This window comes from Phoxinus phoxinus (genome assembly GCF_949152265.1).
Source record: "Phoxinus phoxinus genome assembly, chromosome: 9".
In the NCBI taxonomy this organism is placed as follows: domain Eukaryota; kingdom Metazoa; phylum Chordata; class Actinopteri; order Cypriniformes; family Leuciscidae; genus Phoxinus; species Phoxinus phoxinus.
In genome coordinates, this window is record NC_136884.1 from 23493178 (window position 1) to 23512142 (window position 18965).

General features: G+C 38.3%; 2 protein-coding genes across 3 annotated transcripts in view; both read left to right on the forward strand.

The window, feature by feature from the left end:
* Nucleotides 1–99: 99 nt before the first annotated feature.
* Nucleotides 100–14197, forward strand: LOC307003881 (uncharacterized protein). 2 transcript variants are annotated; one of them, XM_079622736.1, is made up of 3 exons: nt 100–167; nt 2686–2836; nt 12198–14196. In XM_079622736.1, the coding sequence occupies exons 2-3, from the start codon at nt 2755–2757 to the stop codon at nt 13877–13879; spliced, it is 1764 nt and encodes a 587-aa protein (XP_079478862.1). In that variant the 5' UTR covers nt 100–167; nt 2686–2754; the 3' UTR covers nt 13880–14196. The 2 variants fall into 2 exon arrangements, with proteins under 2 accessions (XP_079478862.1, XP_079478863.1); XM_079622737.1 differs by having other exon boundaries at nt 146–265; nt 12198–14197.
* LOC307003882 (uncharacterized protein) overlaps nt 2684–18965 on the forward strand; it is a 71656-nt gene continuing 55374 nt past the window's right edge. The window contains exon 1 of the mRNA XM_079622740.1: nt 2684–2701. The gene's annotated coding sequence lies outside the window, so the exon portion shown is untranslated. The remainder of the gene's footprint in view (nt 2702–18965) is intronic.

Sequence of the window (18965 nt, forward strand, 5' to 3'; positions counted from 1 at the left end):
TGCAATATTAATAGTTCTTAATATTGGTATATGTGTATGTAAATTTCTGTGAACTTTGTGATTTAACACAGAGCCGTGTGTTAACAGGACTTTTATTTTAGTCAGGTGGTGTGACGTCATAAGGCGGCGCCGCGATCCTGCGTCTGTTGTGAGTCAACTGAAAAAAGGTTTGTGTTTTAAGCAATGCTAAATGTTCTATAGCAATGTAAAATAATAATTGAAAGTAATTATGTGCTTTATCTAACATCAAGGGACGTTATTTTGTGTGAGTATAAGTTTCAGTAAAGGTGCATCTCATTTCGTTCCATATCGTGAATCATAAACACGAATTCAGGCACTGCAAGTAATTATGAGAGAAATAAGTATAAGGAATCTTCTGGTACTTGTTCCATTTAAGTCCAGTACAACTTATACGCTCGCTAAGATGTAACACTTTGTTTTTAGATGTCTAACTATCCGTTGTTATTGCTACATTAAGTTACTCTCTCAATGGTCTTTTTCATATTCATTTTGCATGTTTATATTGAATGATAGGCTAACAAGTTACATTTTATGGTCCTTTCTGTGATTGGCCAGTTTGATGTGATTGTTTCAGTTATTTACTGAATTAAATAAATTACTTTAAAATGTAAAGGTTTTAATTGTAATCTTATGCGGCAAAATTATAATTTTGAAAGGATTAAATTCATCACAATTATTTAATGAACGAAGCACACAAAAAAATGATGACAAAGCCCTAAAATGGACTATTAATTGGCATAACCACAATTATTTTTTGCCTATTTATCGCCAGACAAATTTCATAATCACGGCGGCTAAAGTCAAGCTTTATTTCTGTTGGTTACGTCCCTAATGTAATATAATTTAATCTACATGAAATGTTTATAAAGTTTGTCATTTTGAAAATAGCTTTTATGCAGCCCTTAAAGGGACGTGGTGGAAAAAATATGAGATTGGTTGCCCTCACAAACGCATGATACGCTTTGGATTGTACAATAGTTTGTAAAATCTCAGAATAGTCAGGCATCGTTTCTTCAGTCCTCTAATGAGAGTTATGGCAAGTTGCCCGGTCCAATATTGCAATGATGTAGACATACGATTCAGTGGCCAATGAGGCTGAACACTATGTGTTTTGAATGTAGAGAACCATATCAAGGCCCCGATATAATAAATGTGTGTGCTTTTCGAATCATGCTTTGTGAAGTTTAGAAATATTGGCACATTGTTTGTTTCTAAGCAGTGATTCAGAGCAAAACTGCCAATTCACGTGATTCCAGTAAACAAGGCTTTATTACATCATAACTGTCTTGAAATGATTAGAAATTTCAATTATTTGTTACTAGGGGGCGATGATCTATGTGAATCCATGAATCAGTGTCTATGTATAATTTTACCTGATCTCTGATAAAAATGAATACATTTGTAGACATTTAATGACACATTTGTTTAATAAAAGGAAGAATTTTACTTAAGTTTCTTATTGTATTAACCAAGTTCTCCATAAAATAAACAAAATAAGTCCAACACATATTATACAGACACTTAATATTAAATGGTATTAGGCCTAGATGATTTGTTAATTGGATTTAATAGATTATACATTCAATAGAATATTTGCAGTTGGTTTGTAGCGTGTGGCGTTTCGAGCTCTTCAAAACAGTGAATTGTTTTGCGAAGCAATTAGTTCAGTTGCAGGGCTGCCAACTCTCACGATATATTTTTGTATATAAGTAACCTGCTCTACCTTGTGTCAATTTTATTACGAAATTCAAACAATAAATAGCCTACCGTTTTGGCGGTAATGTGACGTGACAGATCCCCAGCGGCACGTGAAACGATCATCTCTACTAGCTAATAGTAATAGTAAATAAACACGAATGAACAATGTTTAAAGATACAGAACAACTTACCGAAATGTATATTCCTCATACATAATATCTGTCAATCAGTGTTTTTCAACCGTGGAAAGAGGTCAATAAAACAGCTGGAGGACAGTTGTCACGTAACATTTACCTCAGGAAAGCCCTTTAATGACCATAATATAGCCTAGCACGTTAGTTGGATAGAAAAAAGAGCTGTAGACAATATTTAGCTAAATATGTGTACTATATTACATATTCATAATATTTTTTACTTGTATCATTCAGTAAAGTTATTATAATAAAAATCTTCATTTTTATATTTTAGTTATTTTTAACCTTATATTTATTTTTAACCACCAGCAGCTGATAGAGCTGTCTGTATGTTTTCAGCATAAGAACATTTTTCGTGTATGAGTCAATATTGAATCAAATCACAAGAATTGAATTGAATTCGTGAAATTTGTGTCAAGCAATAAAAATAAAATAAATTTTTACCTAATAAAATTCTGTTTAGTTACTAAAATGTTTTGACAATCACAATACATTTATTGTGATGCAATATTTTTAGGTAAACCAAAGGACATCCGAACAAATGTATTAACAACAGCTTAGTTGTTTAAAAAGGGGAGAAAAGATGGTTTCGGATTAGTAGCGATGTTGGAAGATAAAATATAAAAAGTGGCCTCAAGCCATCCCTACTAGTTAGTCCATTTAAGGGCATTAAAGTTTAAAGTCATCATGAAATTGTAGATAATTAAATCTCTCCCAGTGATGTAGTTTGTATTTGTAATTCTGTCTTGTTAATTATTCTCATCTTAAACAGGACAGAGTGTCCAAACACAGAGAAAAACTGGTGAAGCCGCTGAGATCCACGTGACACTATTGCGTAAAGATGGCGTCTATTAAAGAGGAGAGTGAAGATATGAAGATTGAAGTATTCACAGTCAAACAAGAAGATACTGAGGAACAAACAGGTTAGTTTCATTCTCTGAGCTAAACTCAGTAATTTCTTATCAAGAAACACATTAAAATGTCAACCTCTACAGAAATGAATGGTATTTTTGAAAAGTGTCATGTGTGTGTCTTAATTAAAGTGGATTTGTTTGACATGAAGTGAGTCGCTTTATGTGGACAGAAATGTTGAGGTCACATGACCAGCCAAATATTAATGATGCCTTCAAGTGCACCTGAGAAGATCATACTTACAAGTTAGCCATTCTTTATTTTGTCATGCATTAAATTAGGAAAGATAATAGATAAACAGTATAAACCAGTGTTTCTCAACTCATCAGCTTCTTATTGTGTTGAATAGGAAGGCATCTCAAACATTTTGGGAAAGTTGAGAGACACTGGTCTAAACAAAATAATGTAACATTAACCCAATATCTACTTCTGAAGTAAACACAATCCCTGTGTTTGAATATGCATACTTCTAGTGTTGTCACGGTGCCAAAATTTCAGTATTCGGTACCGATACCGGTGAAAATCCACGGTTCTTTGAAAAACCAAAGTTTAATTTAGACTAAATTTACCAGTAAAAAGCCATGGTTCTCGGTACCAAAGCAAAACACAAAAACATGCTAGCTGAACAACACACTATTTTTTATTAATAAAGTTAAACAATGCCATTCTTTATACTTGTTTAAAATTTTAACAAGTCACAAGTAACAAGTCACATTTTATCACAAGTAATAAATGAATATAGATTACAAACCTAAAAAAACAAAACAATAAGCCATGACTGAATAAACACTCTTCTTATTTATAAACTTTAACATTTTTATAAATTAAACAAAATATGCCATGACTGTACAAGTTATAAACTAAAATATTATTATAAATGTAAAAAAAAAAAAGGCATAATTTAATTATTTCTTGTAAACATTTGACTAATTAAATAACAAGCATTGGTTTAAACAAGTTTCACCCAAAACAGTACTGGCCTACACAGTTATTCCTTAAGTTACTTTCTTTGGCATTTCCAGATTTTCTGAAAGAAACACTAACATATCAACATGTTCCTGACTCAAGTCAAGTCATCTTCATTTATTTAGCGCTTTTAACTTTGTAGATTGTTTCAAAGCTGCTTTACAGAGATAAACGTATAATTTAAGGTAACAGATTGTTTTGGCTTTATAGCGGATCTTGAATAATGTTATTTTCCAGCTAAAGTTAGTTTTGATTGATTCACTTCCGTCGAAAGGATAATTTGTTATTAAATTAGGGGCCGCTAAGGCAACACCGTTCTCTCTACACAGACTTTAAACGCGAACCTGTGAGAAACGCTGATGGCGCTTACGTGCGCATCAAGAATTAATTCCCACAACGCTTTAGTTCACTTTAAAATGAAAATTCTGTCATCATTTACTCACCCTCAAGTTGTTTCAAACCTGTATTAATTTATTTTTTCTGCTGAACACAAAGATATTTTGAAGAATGTCAGAAACCAAACAGTAGTCTGTACCCATTGACTTCCATAGTTTTTTTTTTCCTACTATGGAAGTCAATGGGTACAGACTACTGTTTGGTTTCTGACATTCTTCAAAATATCTTTCTTTGTGTTCAGCAGAAAAAAATTTTTTATACAGGTTTGAAACAACTTGAGGGTGAGTAAATGATGACAGACTTTTAATTTTAAAGTGAACTATCCCTTTAAGGGAAGTGTTCCCAGCTCCGACTGACCTAATCTATGCAGCCTAACATTGAGTTATAGAAGTCTATAATGCATTATGTGAATGCTAGGTCAAAGAGATGTGTCTTTAATCTAGCTTTAAACTGACAGAGTGTGTCTGCTTCCCGGACAATGGTAGGAGGACTGTTCCAAAGCTTTGGTGCTAAATAGGAAAAGGATCTACCGCCAGCAGTCGATTTTGATATTCTAGGTATTATCAACTGGCCGGAATTTTGAGATCGCAATAGACGTGAAAGACTATAATGCGTTAAGAGCTCGCTCTAGTACTGTGGAGCTAAACCATTTAGTGCTTTGTAAGTAATCAGCAATATTTTAAAATGTATACGATGTTTAATAGGCAGCCAATGCAGTGTTGACAGAACGAGCTTGTTTGTGAAGCGTGCAGGGCAACCACCCAGTAGAGCATTACAATAATCTAGCCTTGAGGTAATGAACGCATGAACTAATTGTTCCGCATTTGTCAATGAGAGCATATTGCGTAATTTAGATATATTTTTAAGATGGAAGAAAGCGGTTTTACAGAGACTAGACACGTGACTTTCAAATGAAAGATTCGTATCAAAGAGCACACCCAGGTTCCTAACTGACGACGAAGACTTAACAGAGCAGCCATCAAGTGTTAGACAGTACTCTAGGTTATTACGTGTGGAAGTTTTTTGTCCAATAATTAGAATCTCTGTTTTTTCTGAATTTAGTAGTAAAAAATTACTAGTCATCCAGTTTTTTTATATCAGCTATGCATTCCGTTAATTTTGTGAATTGGTAGGTTTCGTTAGGTTTTGAAGAAATATACAGCTGAGTATCATCGGCATAACAGTGAAAGCTAATTCCATGTTTCCTAATGATATCTCCTAATGGTAGCATGTACAGAGTGAACAGCAGCGGTCCTAATACTGAGCCTTGTGGTACGCCATACTGAACTTGTGATTAATAAGACATCTCTTCATTTACTGCTACAAACTGATAACGGTCAGATAAGTATGATTTAAACCATGCTAGTGCAATTCCACTAATGCCAACATAATGTTAGAGTCTATTTAAAAGGATGTTGAGGTCAATGGTGTCAAATGCAGCACTAAGATCAAGTAATACTAATAGAGAGACACAACCACGATCGGATGATAAGAGCAAATCATTTGTGACTCTAACGAGAGCTGTCTCGGTACTATGGTACGGTCTAAATCTGGACTGAAAATCCTCGCAGATATAATTTCTTTCAAGAAAGGAACACAGTTGTGATACTGCTTTTTCTAATATCTTTGACAGAAAAGGCAGATTCGAGATCGGCCTGTAATTGACTAATTTTGTAGGATCAAGTTGCGTTTTTTTAACAAGCGGTTTAATCATAGCTATCTTAAAGGTTTTTGGTAAGTATCCTAGAGACAAAGATGAATTAATGATATCAAGAAGAGGATCTATGACATCTGGAAGCATCTCTTTCAGCAGCTTAGTCGGTATAGGGTCTAACACACGTTGTCGATTTAGATGATTTGACGAGTTTAGAAAATGCTTCCTCTCCGAAGGAAGCATTTCCTTCGAATGAACGAATGAATCAAATTTTCCCTCAGGGAGACTACAATGCACTTCCTGATGCGATACTGTATTAGACGGTTGCATAGTTATAATTTTGTCCCTGATATTATCGATCTTATAAGTGAAGAAGTTCATAAAGTCATTACTGCTGTGTTGCTGGAAACTTCTGGGCTTGAAGCTTTCTTTTTCGTTAGTTTAGCCACTGGTTCAAATAAATACCTAGGATTATGTTTATTTTCTTCTAATAGGGTTGAAAAATAAGCAGATCTAGCAGCTTTTAAAGCCTCTCTGTATTAATCAAGCTCTCCTTCCATGAAATCCGAAATACCTCTAGTTTTGTTTTCTTCCAGTTGCGCTCCATTTTTCTGGCTGCTCTCTTTTCCACTGCATGGTACGGTTCGGCTCGCTTCGCTTTTCCACTGCGTGGTACGACTCGGTACGGCACGGTTCAGTTCGTTTTAGCTCGGTTGCTTTTCCACTGCAGTTAGTACCGCTTCAAAGTGGGTGGGACGGTGGTAGCCGTGTGCGGCTGAGAGCTGTGCTACTTCCGCTCCTCGGCAACCAACGAGAGGAACGTCTGCACCTCGTCCACTGACCACGATTCAGCCATTTCTTGTTTTATGTTTTTGTTACTTTTTTTGTCAAGTAAATACTCTAAAAACAGGTGCTACCGCGTTGGCTATTTAAATCTAGCGGGTTTAGTGTCTCGTGTCGCAAATACAATGACGCTGAAGTGACGATTCTGTCTGACCAATCAGTGATCTGCAGAGTTTTCACGTCACATTATAGTATCGGTACGGTACGCTTGGAACCTCAACAGAGGTGGTACCATTTAAAGCGAGCCGTAACGTACCATGCAGTGGAAATGCGCCATAAGTGAGCCGTACCGAACCGAGCCGTACCGTACCATGCAGTGGAAAAGCGCCAAAGCGTGCCGTGCCGTACCGAAACGTACCGTACCATGCAGTGGAAAAGCGCCAAAGCGTGCCATGCCGTACCGAAACGTACCGTACCATGCAGTGGAAAAGCGCCATTAAGGGCCTGAGTGTGCTCATTGTGCCACGGCGTTGGACTATGTTCTTTAATCTTCTTTAAAGGGCACCTATTATGACATTTAAAATGTTCCTAATATTGTTGTGGGAGTCCCCAACAACAGTTTTACATGCATGCAATGACAAAAAACACTTTTGTTTTCGTATAATATGCATTTATTTTTACCTGATTTGCTCACCGACTCCCAAATGATTCGTTCAACGACTCGTTTTTCAAACCCCTCCTTTGCGCGACGCTAATCTGCGTTGATTGGTCAGATGACCCAGCAGTGTTTACAGAGATAATACTTATTTTTAACACGGAGTGCAATGATGCTTTTATCAATTAAATTGTATTATAATAATGATTATAGTCCACTGCTTTATAGTTTGTAGTAAAAAACGAAAAATAAGATAAATAATTTAATGTTATGTTAGCGAGCATAGCCCAGAGTTCATATTGTAAAAGCACAATCAGTCTTTGTTTGCATTAGCCCGATGCATAAACATAACGTTTTTACAAAAAAAAAAATGCAGTTACGTTACTACGAGGTATTACTCTATTCTTTAGACAACTCCGAAAACAACGACAAACACTTCACATATCTCAATACAATTGTCATTGAAGACCTAGAAGCTAAACGGTGCTTACACAACAAACAAAATAATTAAGTATGCTACATAAAATATAAAAGCAAAAATTATTAACACTTACAGGTTGTGATACGGAGGAGGAAGCTGATGCAAATACACTTAGAAATGAACCTTCCTTCAATATCAGCCAGCTCGCGAATCCAAGTTTGATTGCATTTAAAAAGCAATCGTCTTCAAAATGACGCGAACAAAGCACAAGGCTCGGACTATACTTCTGTGGTATAGTGAATTGTAGCCACTTAGTCTTCAAATGCTCCTCCTTGGGTAGATGAAAAAAGTTTGCTTTTGAGCCGCACTTCAGAACACAGCGTCTCGTCGCCATGATGTTTTCCCTGCTGGCCTTGGAGCGCAATAAGTGGGCGTATCGTATTCAAATAACTTGACAAGTTGACGTCATCTAGTCAGAGAAAAAGCTTCGGTCTTCTAACGATTCATAAAAATGACTCAGAGTCGACTCTCACTTTTGAAAGACAATAACTTTATATACGGTGCACTTTCATATTTCAAACTTTGCAGGATGTTTTTGTTCACTTAGATCTATGTTACACACTACATGAAAGGTAAATTTCAAAATTCCATAATAGGTGCCCTTTAAGCGCAGCGGAGCAACTGTGTCTAAAGTGCTGGTAAAGAGAGTTAAAAGTTTCTGTTGCAATATCAAGTTTTTCTAAGCTATCCGGGATGCTGAGATGATGATACTGATTAGGAAGATTATTGATAAAGCAATCTTTAGTGGCAGAAGTGATCGGTCTAACATATTTATAACACGGAGTCGGCTTTGCAGCCTTGGCTAAATGTAATTTACATGAGACTAGATAATGGTCTGGGCCCGTATCCCTAAAGAATTTTTGTGCAAAAAGTGGCTCCTAGCGGCCAAATTCTAAGAAAATTCTCAGAGTCTTGACGTTTTCTTAGAATGTCCCCTAAAAGTGACACGAAAATCCCAGTTAATATAAAAGCTATTCCTCAATATTCCTAGCGCTTAAAAGGGCTCCTAAGGCGAGATCTGCTAAGAGCAGGGAAGAGGACTTTTAGTGGCTTAGGAGTTCCCCTAAGCAGCTGCACAAAATGGCCAACAGAGGAGGCAGGAGAGATGTCCTGCAAACACTGGATGACAGGGAATTATTCATAAATAGACCAGCCAGCAATCACAGACATTGATAAAAGCGGAGCCGTGTTACCCTCGTTAAGACCACACTGAGTTGTAACGTTGTAACTACTTCATTAAGGACAGCCCCTTGAGATAGGCCATCTTGTTTTCAATGGGGTCCATATGTGAAAGTACAAAAATATGCCAGCTAGGATATTAATATGAGCAAATAAGACACGAATCATTATTTGAACAGGGTGTAATGAGCTTAAGTTTTCACATATTTTAGATTCTAATGTTAGGCTATAACCCCTACAGCTTACTATTCATTTTCCAGATATTTTCTTGAATGTGAAATATTATTTACAATTACAGTCTGCATAAGATTAGAGTGTATAATTATGTTTATTGATTTGAGGGTACATCCTTTGCTCATCATCACCAAAAGTTCATTTTCATCAAACTTGTAGGATCAACCAAATACGGCTTTTGAAATGATGGCTCATACCTTGCAACGGGGTCAACCACACCTCCTCACTAAGATAGGATTTTCCATCCATTCCTTGCTCAGAGTTCACTGAAAATGTTCTGGAATCACTTCTAAGCTAAAACTCCTGGCAAGGAATTTTTAGGTTAAGTTAGGAGCTCTCTGAGAGGATTCTCAGAATCTTTAGGGATATGGGCCCTGAGATGTCATCGCTCTGCTGCAGAATTTCAACGGCATCAACATCTATTAAAATTATATAGTTTAATTAATTAATTATCTAATTATGCAAAAGTATATAACAAAAACATTTATTTTGTATAAAGCAAACCATGAAATGAGTGATCAACTTTTTTTTTTGTCGTCTCAAACATGTCTTGTAAACACAACTTGTCTTAAATCACTCGCTCATTCACTAATAACTAGGGGTGTGACGAGATCTTGCGAGACTAAAATGTAAGTGAAAAGCTGTCTCGCGATATCGCCGTGAGGGTGAAATTGGCATAGAATATGCCACCGCTACGTTCACACTACATTTCTGTGCTCACCGTGGCACTGCCCCCACTGCAGTTTTCTTAAAAATAAAAACCATTGTAAACTTTTGTAAACGTCTGCTCTGCTCATCAAGCATGAGTTGCAGAGTCGCTCATAGTTCACTGATCACGTGACGAGAGTAAGGCGAGATGATTGACAAGACCATGTTGTAGGATTCGTTGTGCAACAGAGCCTAAGCGTCTGATAAATGTCTTATCTTGTAGAATGCACGCTCAGCACTGCCGCTCCCTTTACATATTAGGTGCGATCGCAAACTCGAAAGTGAAGTAAAACGCAAGCTCCCTAATGAGCGCAAATTAGGCTACATACAATAGCCTGTCTCTCAATATCATACCTATCTCTGGACTGTGTAGTTGTGTCTCTGGCTCTGTTTGCAATTTGAATATCGAGAGTACTTTTACCCCTTTTCCACCAACAAGAAGCAGGTGCTGGTTCAGAGCTAGAGCTAGAGCTAGAGCCGGTTCGGAGTTGGTTCTACTGACGGTTCTTCTAAGAACCGGTTTGCCTTTCCACAGGCTAGAGCGCCAAAACAGAGCCAGATCTTACGTCACTGTGTATACATCTCATGTTGCCCAGCAACGCTAGCACGGCAGCGCCAAACAAAAACACACCAGGCTTGTTCGAGATGGTTCGGCTTCACGCAGACCGATCGCCGCGTGACATTAAAGCACTGCGAAAGCGATCCAAAAGCACAAGGAGTCGTATGCTCTCCAAATACTCCCGGAGCTCTGATCGGTCCGCGCCGCTCCGATGCATCTCGAACAAGTCTTACATCAACAATGGCGTTCGTTGCGTTACTATTGATGCTCATGGCTTTGCGAAACTACATCGGCATCCAAACACGGTGAATCCAACGCGTTCGTGCAGCTCGCCGTAACTTGCACAGACGGAGATTACAATCGAGCAGCTATTAGCTCGATTAGCTGCTATTTAAAAAATGGCGGTCACAAGTTTCTTTTCGTCTTGTTGGTCACGGTAACCCCGCCCCCAGCCCCTGACGCAAGCGGTTCTTACTCTAGCCCAGCAATGTTTTGGTGCTACTTAAGAACCACTTTTACTGGTTCGGAGCTGGTGCTTTGGTGGTCGAAAAACAAAGAACCGATTTGAAACTAGGCTCTGGCTCCGAACCAGCACCAGCTCTGCCTTGGTGGAAAAGGGGTATTTGATTATGATTGGAGTTGCACTTATTGTTTGCACTTAATAAGACTAAGAAAAACTTATTTTTGTTATTTATACTGTGAGTATGAATTATCAAATATTTCCAAAAATTGAACATAATAAATAAAGTAGAGCTAAAATGACATTCATTACAAGATTATTAGTTAAAACATTTCAAAATGCACCTGCAGACTATTTTTCCAGTCATGAATTTTGCCATTGATGATTTCTATAAAGAATTGTGTCTCTTTCTCGTGAACCCAATCTCGTGACTCGTCTCGCCTAGTGAGATAAGCGTCTCGTCACACCCCTACTAATAACCAAATTGCTTACCACAGCTATGCAGATTATACCTAGATCTACTTAGCCCTACAGCCCCAATAGCCGTGTTTCTACTGTCGGGCTAAAAGCGAGCGTGCTAGTGTGTGCCAGGGCCAGTCACATTTCCACTGTCACTTTCGGGGTTTGATCGGGCCAACGCCGAAGGTTTTTGACCCTCCGAATACCTTGGTCCAAAGCGGGCCAACTGGGGCTTGTCATGACCAAAGGCTGAGTTTAGTCAGGAGAGGGGTCAACTCTAGTTTTCTGAAGAGACACAATCGATTTACATGATGAACAGATTGAATTAAGGCTTTTATTCTCATAAACATTCATCAACTCACACATAAGTTGTGGAAAACGGAAGCTCAAGCATTTCCGCTTGACGTGCAAGAACCAATGAGGTTCATTCCTGTGTGTTATGCAGCACGTTTGATGAACCAATCAACAGGTTCAGTTGAGCTTCTGTTTATGTTTGCTGATCAATGTTTATATGTGAATGAAATACTAAATTAAATCTGTTCATCGTATAAAGTCAGAAAATGTTGACTAAACCGATTAATTAGTTTTACGTTCTCTCTACGAAGTACTTTTTGAAGCGTCTCTCAGATTTCATCAGAAAGATATAAGTTATGAAAGATATTCATAACTTAGAGGTAATATTCCTGGTGGGCCAGAGGTGCTCCGTTAACTAGATGCATTATTGTTGAGGATATAGCATACATGTTGTTAGGGTTTTTTGCTTTAAATGTCTAAATGTGTTGATATATTTTGCTTTGTGCCATTAAACATGACTTGTATTTATCTTTTTATGCCGTAGATCTGATGACACTGAAAGAGGAGAGTGAAGTACTGAATGAAATGAAAGATCATGATTTGATAACCGGAGACATGACTTTTAGTGGCTCACAGACTGAAAATACTTCTTCACCTAAAAGAGTTCAAAAGACAGGAGCTGGAAGTTGTTTCACCTGCTGTCAGTGTGGAAAGAGTTTTAGTCAACATAAAAACCTTAAAGTCCACATGAGAAGAGTTCACAGTGGAGAAAAGCCTTACACCTGCCAACAGTGTGAAAAAAAATTCACTGAAAAAGGAAACCTTAAAGCTCACATGAGACTTCACACTGGAGAGAAGCCTTTCACCTGCCAACATTGTGGAAAGAGTTTCACTCAAAATGGAGCCCTTAAAGCTCACATGAGAACTCATACTGGAGAGAAGCCTTACTCCTGCAAACTGTGTGGAAAGAGTTATAAAGCAGAAATAAGCTTTAGGTATCACATGTACATTCACACTGGAGAGAGGCCTTTCACATGTGATCAGTGTGGAAAGAGTTTCAGGCATAAAGTAACCCATAATAAACACCTAAGAGTTCATTCAAGAGAGAACCGTTTTATATGTCATGAGTGTGGAAGTAGTTTCCCTGACATGAAACGTCTTAATAGGCACATAGCAATTCACTCTGGAGAGAAGACTTTTAAATGCCAGCTGTGTGAAAGGAGCTTCCGAGTCAATAAAGACCTGAAGACTCACATGAGAAAGCACACAGGAGAGAAGCCTTTCTTGTGTCATTACTGTGGAAAGACATACGGTCATAAAGTAAGCCTCAAGACTCACTTGAGACTTCACACTGGAGAGAAGCCTTACACATGCCCTCAGTGTAGAAAGAATTTCACAAAAAAAGAATCGTTTGATTCCCACATGAGAGTTCACACTGGAGAGAGCCCTCACGTATGCAAACAGTGTGGGAAGATCTTCTCACAAAAAGGAAATCTCAAGTATCACATGAGAATTCACACTGGAGAGAAGCCTTTCACATGTGATCAGTGTGGAAAGAGTTTCAGGCATAAAATTACCCTTAATAAACACATAGGGATTCATTCAAGAGAGAACTGTTTTAAATGTCATCAGTGTGGACAAAATTTCACAGACAGTAAACAGCTTAAGACGCACGTAATAATTCACATTGGACAGAAGCCTTTCATGTGTCATCACTGTGGAAAGAATTGCAGATTTAAAGGCAACCTTAAGAGTCACATGAGACTTCACACTGGAGAGAAGCCTTTCATCTGCCCTCAGTGTGGAAAGAGTTTCACATTTAAAGGAAACCTCAAGACTCACATGAGACTTCACACTGGAGAGAAGCCTTTTACATGTCTTCAGTGTGAAAAAAGTTTCACATATCAAAGAGGCTTGAAACGTCATTTACAAAGTCATTCTGGAAAGAAACTGCAGTGTTCTGAGTGTGATAAGAGGTTTACAAAAAGGAGCAATTTCAAAAATCACCAGCTCATTCACTCTGGTGGAAGGCGATTTAATTGTGATCAATGTACTAAAAAATTTATTTTGCCATTTCACTTACAGATACACCTAAAAAGTCATGCGGATGTGAGACCCTATTTGTGTTCCCTGTGTGGAAAGAGTTTTAAATGGCTTGGCAGTTTAAAATGGCACCAGAAAACACGTTTCTGTCTAAAATTAAGGCTACGTTCACACCACAGCTAAACGTGGGCCAAATTAGATTTTCCCCTCAAATGCCATTTTAAATTTGGTCCATATCAAATATTTATCTGATCAGGTGACACTCCTGTAAAACTTGACCATGTCTTTTCTTTCCATCCTTTAGTTCTTTATAAGTTGCCTCTTTTATATATATTGGATTATTAGCCTACTTTGGAATCAATATATTAGATAAATGGACTTTTGTCTTACTGTGAAATGCCACAATGTAAATGGACACTTTTAAATAAAATGATACAAGTGAAGGAAATAATTGCACTGCATTTTTTGATTGATTTTAGGCCACATCCACACGAAGCCAGAGCTTTCCCTATCTGATGGGGGTTTTTTTCCCTCGTTCTAAAAAAAAATTCTGTAAACACGGCGTCGTCTCAAGAAATATCTGTGTACACACGAAACCTTTTCTTTTTTTACCAAGAACTTTATTGAACAATATGAACAACCATAAATGGCCTGGAACAAAATAGGGAAGAGTCATGATATTCGATTTGTTAGCGGACTCATAAAGCTTGCCACAAAGAACCGGCAAAAGTAATCATTATGAAAAAGTCAAATATAGCAAGGAGACATTTTAATTGTTTATTCATTACCGGTACAACTTTTACACAGTGGAAAACCAAACAAAGGCGAGGCGAGCTGGTACTGTGTAGTGGAAAAGCGCCATTATATCTTACCTTGATGCGATTTTGTAGGCTAGTGTATTCTTTTTATTATGCACATAAATGGACCATGGTAAATATATTTACACAGGTTTTCAACCATATTTGAATATAAAACCCAGTTGAATATAAAAAAGTCCAGTGCGAATGTTACTCCCGCTCGTCATCGGCAGCTGTCACTGTTGCTAGGCGACAAGAACAATCCTCCGTAAGCTACACGGGTTCGAGCGCTTCAGATGCGTGCTTTGAAATGGGACGGAGCTGTTGTTCGCAACAATTTGTTAATATTGTGACAATAGGCCTACATTTTGTTACTTTTATTTTCAAAATAACCAGTGGTGTAATTTAAGGAACTACATACTTTGAGCACGTACAAATGTGAAGTACTTTTTTCCCACACAGGACAGCGACACTACAAAATTATGCTATTTTACAACATGATGCATTGTTTTACATTAAATTACACAAAAGTATATAGTTTAAATGTATCAACCTTGAAAATATTCAGAAGTAAAATGCAACATGCAGTAATATAAATGCAAAAACCATCATAACAACCCTGACAAGGAGGGTCTTTTTTCCCCCTGCAGAATTCCTTTACATTTACTCTTGATACCTTAACATTAGAGTATGCAAGATAATTTTGCTTAACTAAGCTTTGAAATATATGACTAGTAGTTTTTCGCCAATGCGGTATTAAAAGTACTTTAGCGTAATAAAGTATCTCAATATTTATTCCATGAGTCAGCCCTGCAAACCTGTTGGTAGACAACTTAGTGGATAGTGGAAATAGGCACTCAAACACTCTGGAGACCATCAGATGAAGTCCCACCAGCAGGAGGCCTTACCAGGGTCTCTATTGTGGAGCCCGTCCCAGTCCAGCAGCACACCAGGATCTCCCGCTCATCTGAATAGAAGTCTACTTCATTCTTTCTTATTTTATGTACTGTAAATTTAATTTGTTGATTTTGAGATATTTAACGTATGTTGTAAATAGTTGGGGGGAAAAAAGGTTTAGAAGAATTTGTTTCATGTAGAAATTATGACTGTCATTACAAAAATAATTAGTTGGGTCATCTATAGCAATTCCGTGACCGTGGAGAGCGAAGGTTCGTTTCTCATTGGATTTGTCATCTATAAAAGTTAAAGAAAAAAATTAGCCGGGTTGCCAACATCTAGCTACTGGTGTGCCTCAGGGCTCAGTGCTTGGACCACTTCTCTTCTCCATCTACATGACCTCACTAGGATCTGTGATTCAGAAACATGGCTTTTCCTATCACTGCTACGCTGATGACACACAACTCGACCTCTCATTCCAGCCGGATGATCCGACGGTAGCCGCTCGCATCTCAGCCTGCCTGACAGACATTTCTGTCTGGATGAAGGACCACCACCTTCAACTAAACCTTGCGAAGACAGAGCTACTTGTAATCCCGGCTAACCCAGCACTTAATCACAACTTCACCATCCAGGTAGGCTCTTCATCCATAACTCCATCAAGATCAGCTAGGAACCTTGGAGTTGTAATTGATGACCAATTGATCTTCACAGACCACATTGCTAGCACTGCCTGGTCATGCAGATTTGCCTTGTACAACATCAGAAGGATCAGGCCTTTCCTATCAGAGCATGCTACACAACTCCTTGTTCAGGCGCTTGTTCTATCCAGACTGGACTATTGTAATGCTCTCCTGGCTGGTCTCCCAGCTTGCACTGTCAAACCTCTGTAACTGATCCAGAATGCTGCAGCTAGAGTGGTCTTCAACGAGCCGAAGAGAGCACGTCACTCATCTCCTCACAAAATTGCACTGGTTGCCGGTTGCCGACAGAACAATCACTGGCACTGTTCCCTTGTACCTTAACTAATTACTTCAGACTTATGTGCCATCCAGAAACTTGCGCTCTGCAAGCGATTGGCGTCTTGTGGTGCCATCTCAAAGAGGCAAAAAATCTCTTTCTCTGACCTTTACCATGACTGTTCCCTGCTGGTGGAACGATCTGCTTAACTCAACCAGAGCTGCTGAGTCTGTAGCCATTTTTAAGAAACTGCTGAAGACGTATCTTACTTCAAAAGTGAGTGGGTCTATGTTGCGGGAGGAGATGACTACATTGAGGCTGCAGTCTCATCCCTTGGCATCAGCAGTGTTTGGAATAACGCCGTTTAAAAGAACGGCGTTAGGTAATGACGTTATTTTTTCAGTAACGGGGTAATCTAACTAATTACTTTTCCCGTCGTTACAACGCCGTTAACGTTACTGGACGTTAAATGCGGTGTGTTATATGCATTGATTGAATAAACTGTGTAATCCGATTCCGAACGCACCCCTGGCTCACAGCTAGTGAGGAGGTGGGTTAATAACGATGTAAGCGATTATGATTGGCTAAGGCAGAGTCATGTTTCATGGTAGCCAATCAGAGCCAGTGTTTTTACACACATGCCAGCACAGGCGCCACACACACACACACACACACACACACACAACCACTAAACAGATTTGACGGAGCAGCAGAGATGGCGAGTCAGGAGCAATCCGATGAAAAGTTGGTGGAGATATAGGCACTACTTCAAATTCATTGTGGTCAAAGGCAAGAACGTGCATGTAATGTGTATATTATGTCCAGTAGCGAAGACTTTGTTAACATCCGTTGTAAGCAACTCTAATTTAATGAAGCATCTCACATTGACACGCGCATCTACAAAGCTAGTGGCAAAAAACACCGATACCTCCACCACAGGTGCTAGTTCGCCAGGTTGTTTTCTTGACCAGTTGTCTCAGGTTGAGAGAGTTTGATTTAATTTGCTAGAGTTATGCACTTTATATGGTGTAACTGTTTACTTTTTTTACAAAGATAATACTTGAAGTGCAGGATAAACCTCTTGCTGTCTGTCGACGTGCAATAAATATTGAAAGTTATGTACAAACACCCGTCTGTTCTACTCATTTCAAGTGACTTGTGAAAACTGCTCACAACAATTCTTTGGATTATAGCAACTTTTTAACAGTAACGCAAATAGTTACTTTCCCTGGTAACGAGTTACTTTTATTATAGAGTAATTCAGTTACTAACTCAGTTACTTTTTGGAACAAGTAGTGAGTAACTATAACTAATTACTTTTTTAAAGTAACGTTCCCAACACTGGGCATCAGCGATGAGCAGCTCCTCTAGAACAGGGGTCGGCAACCCAAAATGTTGAAAGAGCCATATTGGAGCAAAAAAAAAAAATCTCTGGAGCCGCAAAAAATTAAAAGCCTTATATAAGCCTTATAATGAAGGCAACACATGCTGTAAGTGTCTATATCATTTGCTTTACTAGCCCCCTAGTATCAAAATGATAAGTAGGCAACAAATACATAATGAGCAAGGCGACCGTTGTTTCGAATCTCACTTCATTGTTTTCATGGTTACGCGTCATTGCTTGTCACGTGACACAGCGCAACCACAACATAGCGCTGAATGAATGGTGATCTGCTTTTATGTAATTTTTCCTTTTTTATTAAAAATATTCACACATTTATTATCTATAGTATGAAAAACTGATATTCCGATTGTCAAATATGTGCATGTGGATGTGTTTTGTTGTATAAATACCTTTATAACGATCGCGTTAGTTGAGCTGTATGCGCGATGGGCGGCGCCATGTTTGTGCCACAGTTCAGAGAATCGGATCTGTTGGATTTACAACACGTCAATTCATCCACTTCTCCCGAAATACATGAAAGTAAGTGGCTGGTGAACTGGGAGAGAATAGGGTCAAATGTAAAGCTACTTACACAATGTGTATCTGATATGAATAAAACGTGTCGTCTTTTTTTATTATAAAGGATTATTATTATTGCCGCTTCCAGACATCAGTGTATATTTTACAACATCAAATTCATTGTTTTTTTAGTACTTATGTGATTCTTAAATGTCTTCAACCTAAAATAAACACTATGTGGTTGAAAACACTGAATAGTTGTGATATATGACAAGCACTGAGCGCGTCCGTCTCTGGCTCAGCGCCAGCCAACGCGCCAAAGCACATTTGAATTTAGCAGTTAATCACGTGATGCACTGACCATTCTAATCCCACTGGTGTGATCGTATGTGCGAAAGGGTTAAAACGGAAAAAAAAATTCCCCATTTTCATATTTTTGAAAAAAGCTCCAGGGAGCCACTAGGGCTACGCTTAAGAGCCGCATGCGTCTCTAGAGCCGTGGGTTGCCAACCCCTGCTCTAGAACCTTGGACCAGGGCTATCAAAGATGATCAAAGACACACCTACTGTTCCCTGGCCACCTTGCATTGATCGTCTTGAGGAAGATGAACAGTTGCGTTTCTTGTTGTTGAGAACAGTTGCTTCTCATTCTGTAGAAGCTGAATCCATCCTTGGTTTAGCTTCGAGTTCAGATTCATAGTTGTTTCTATTCA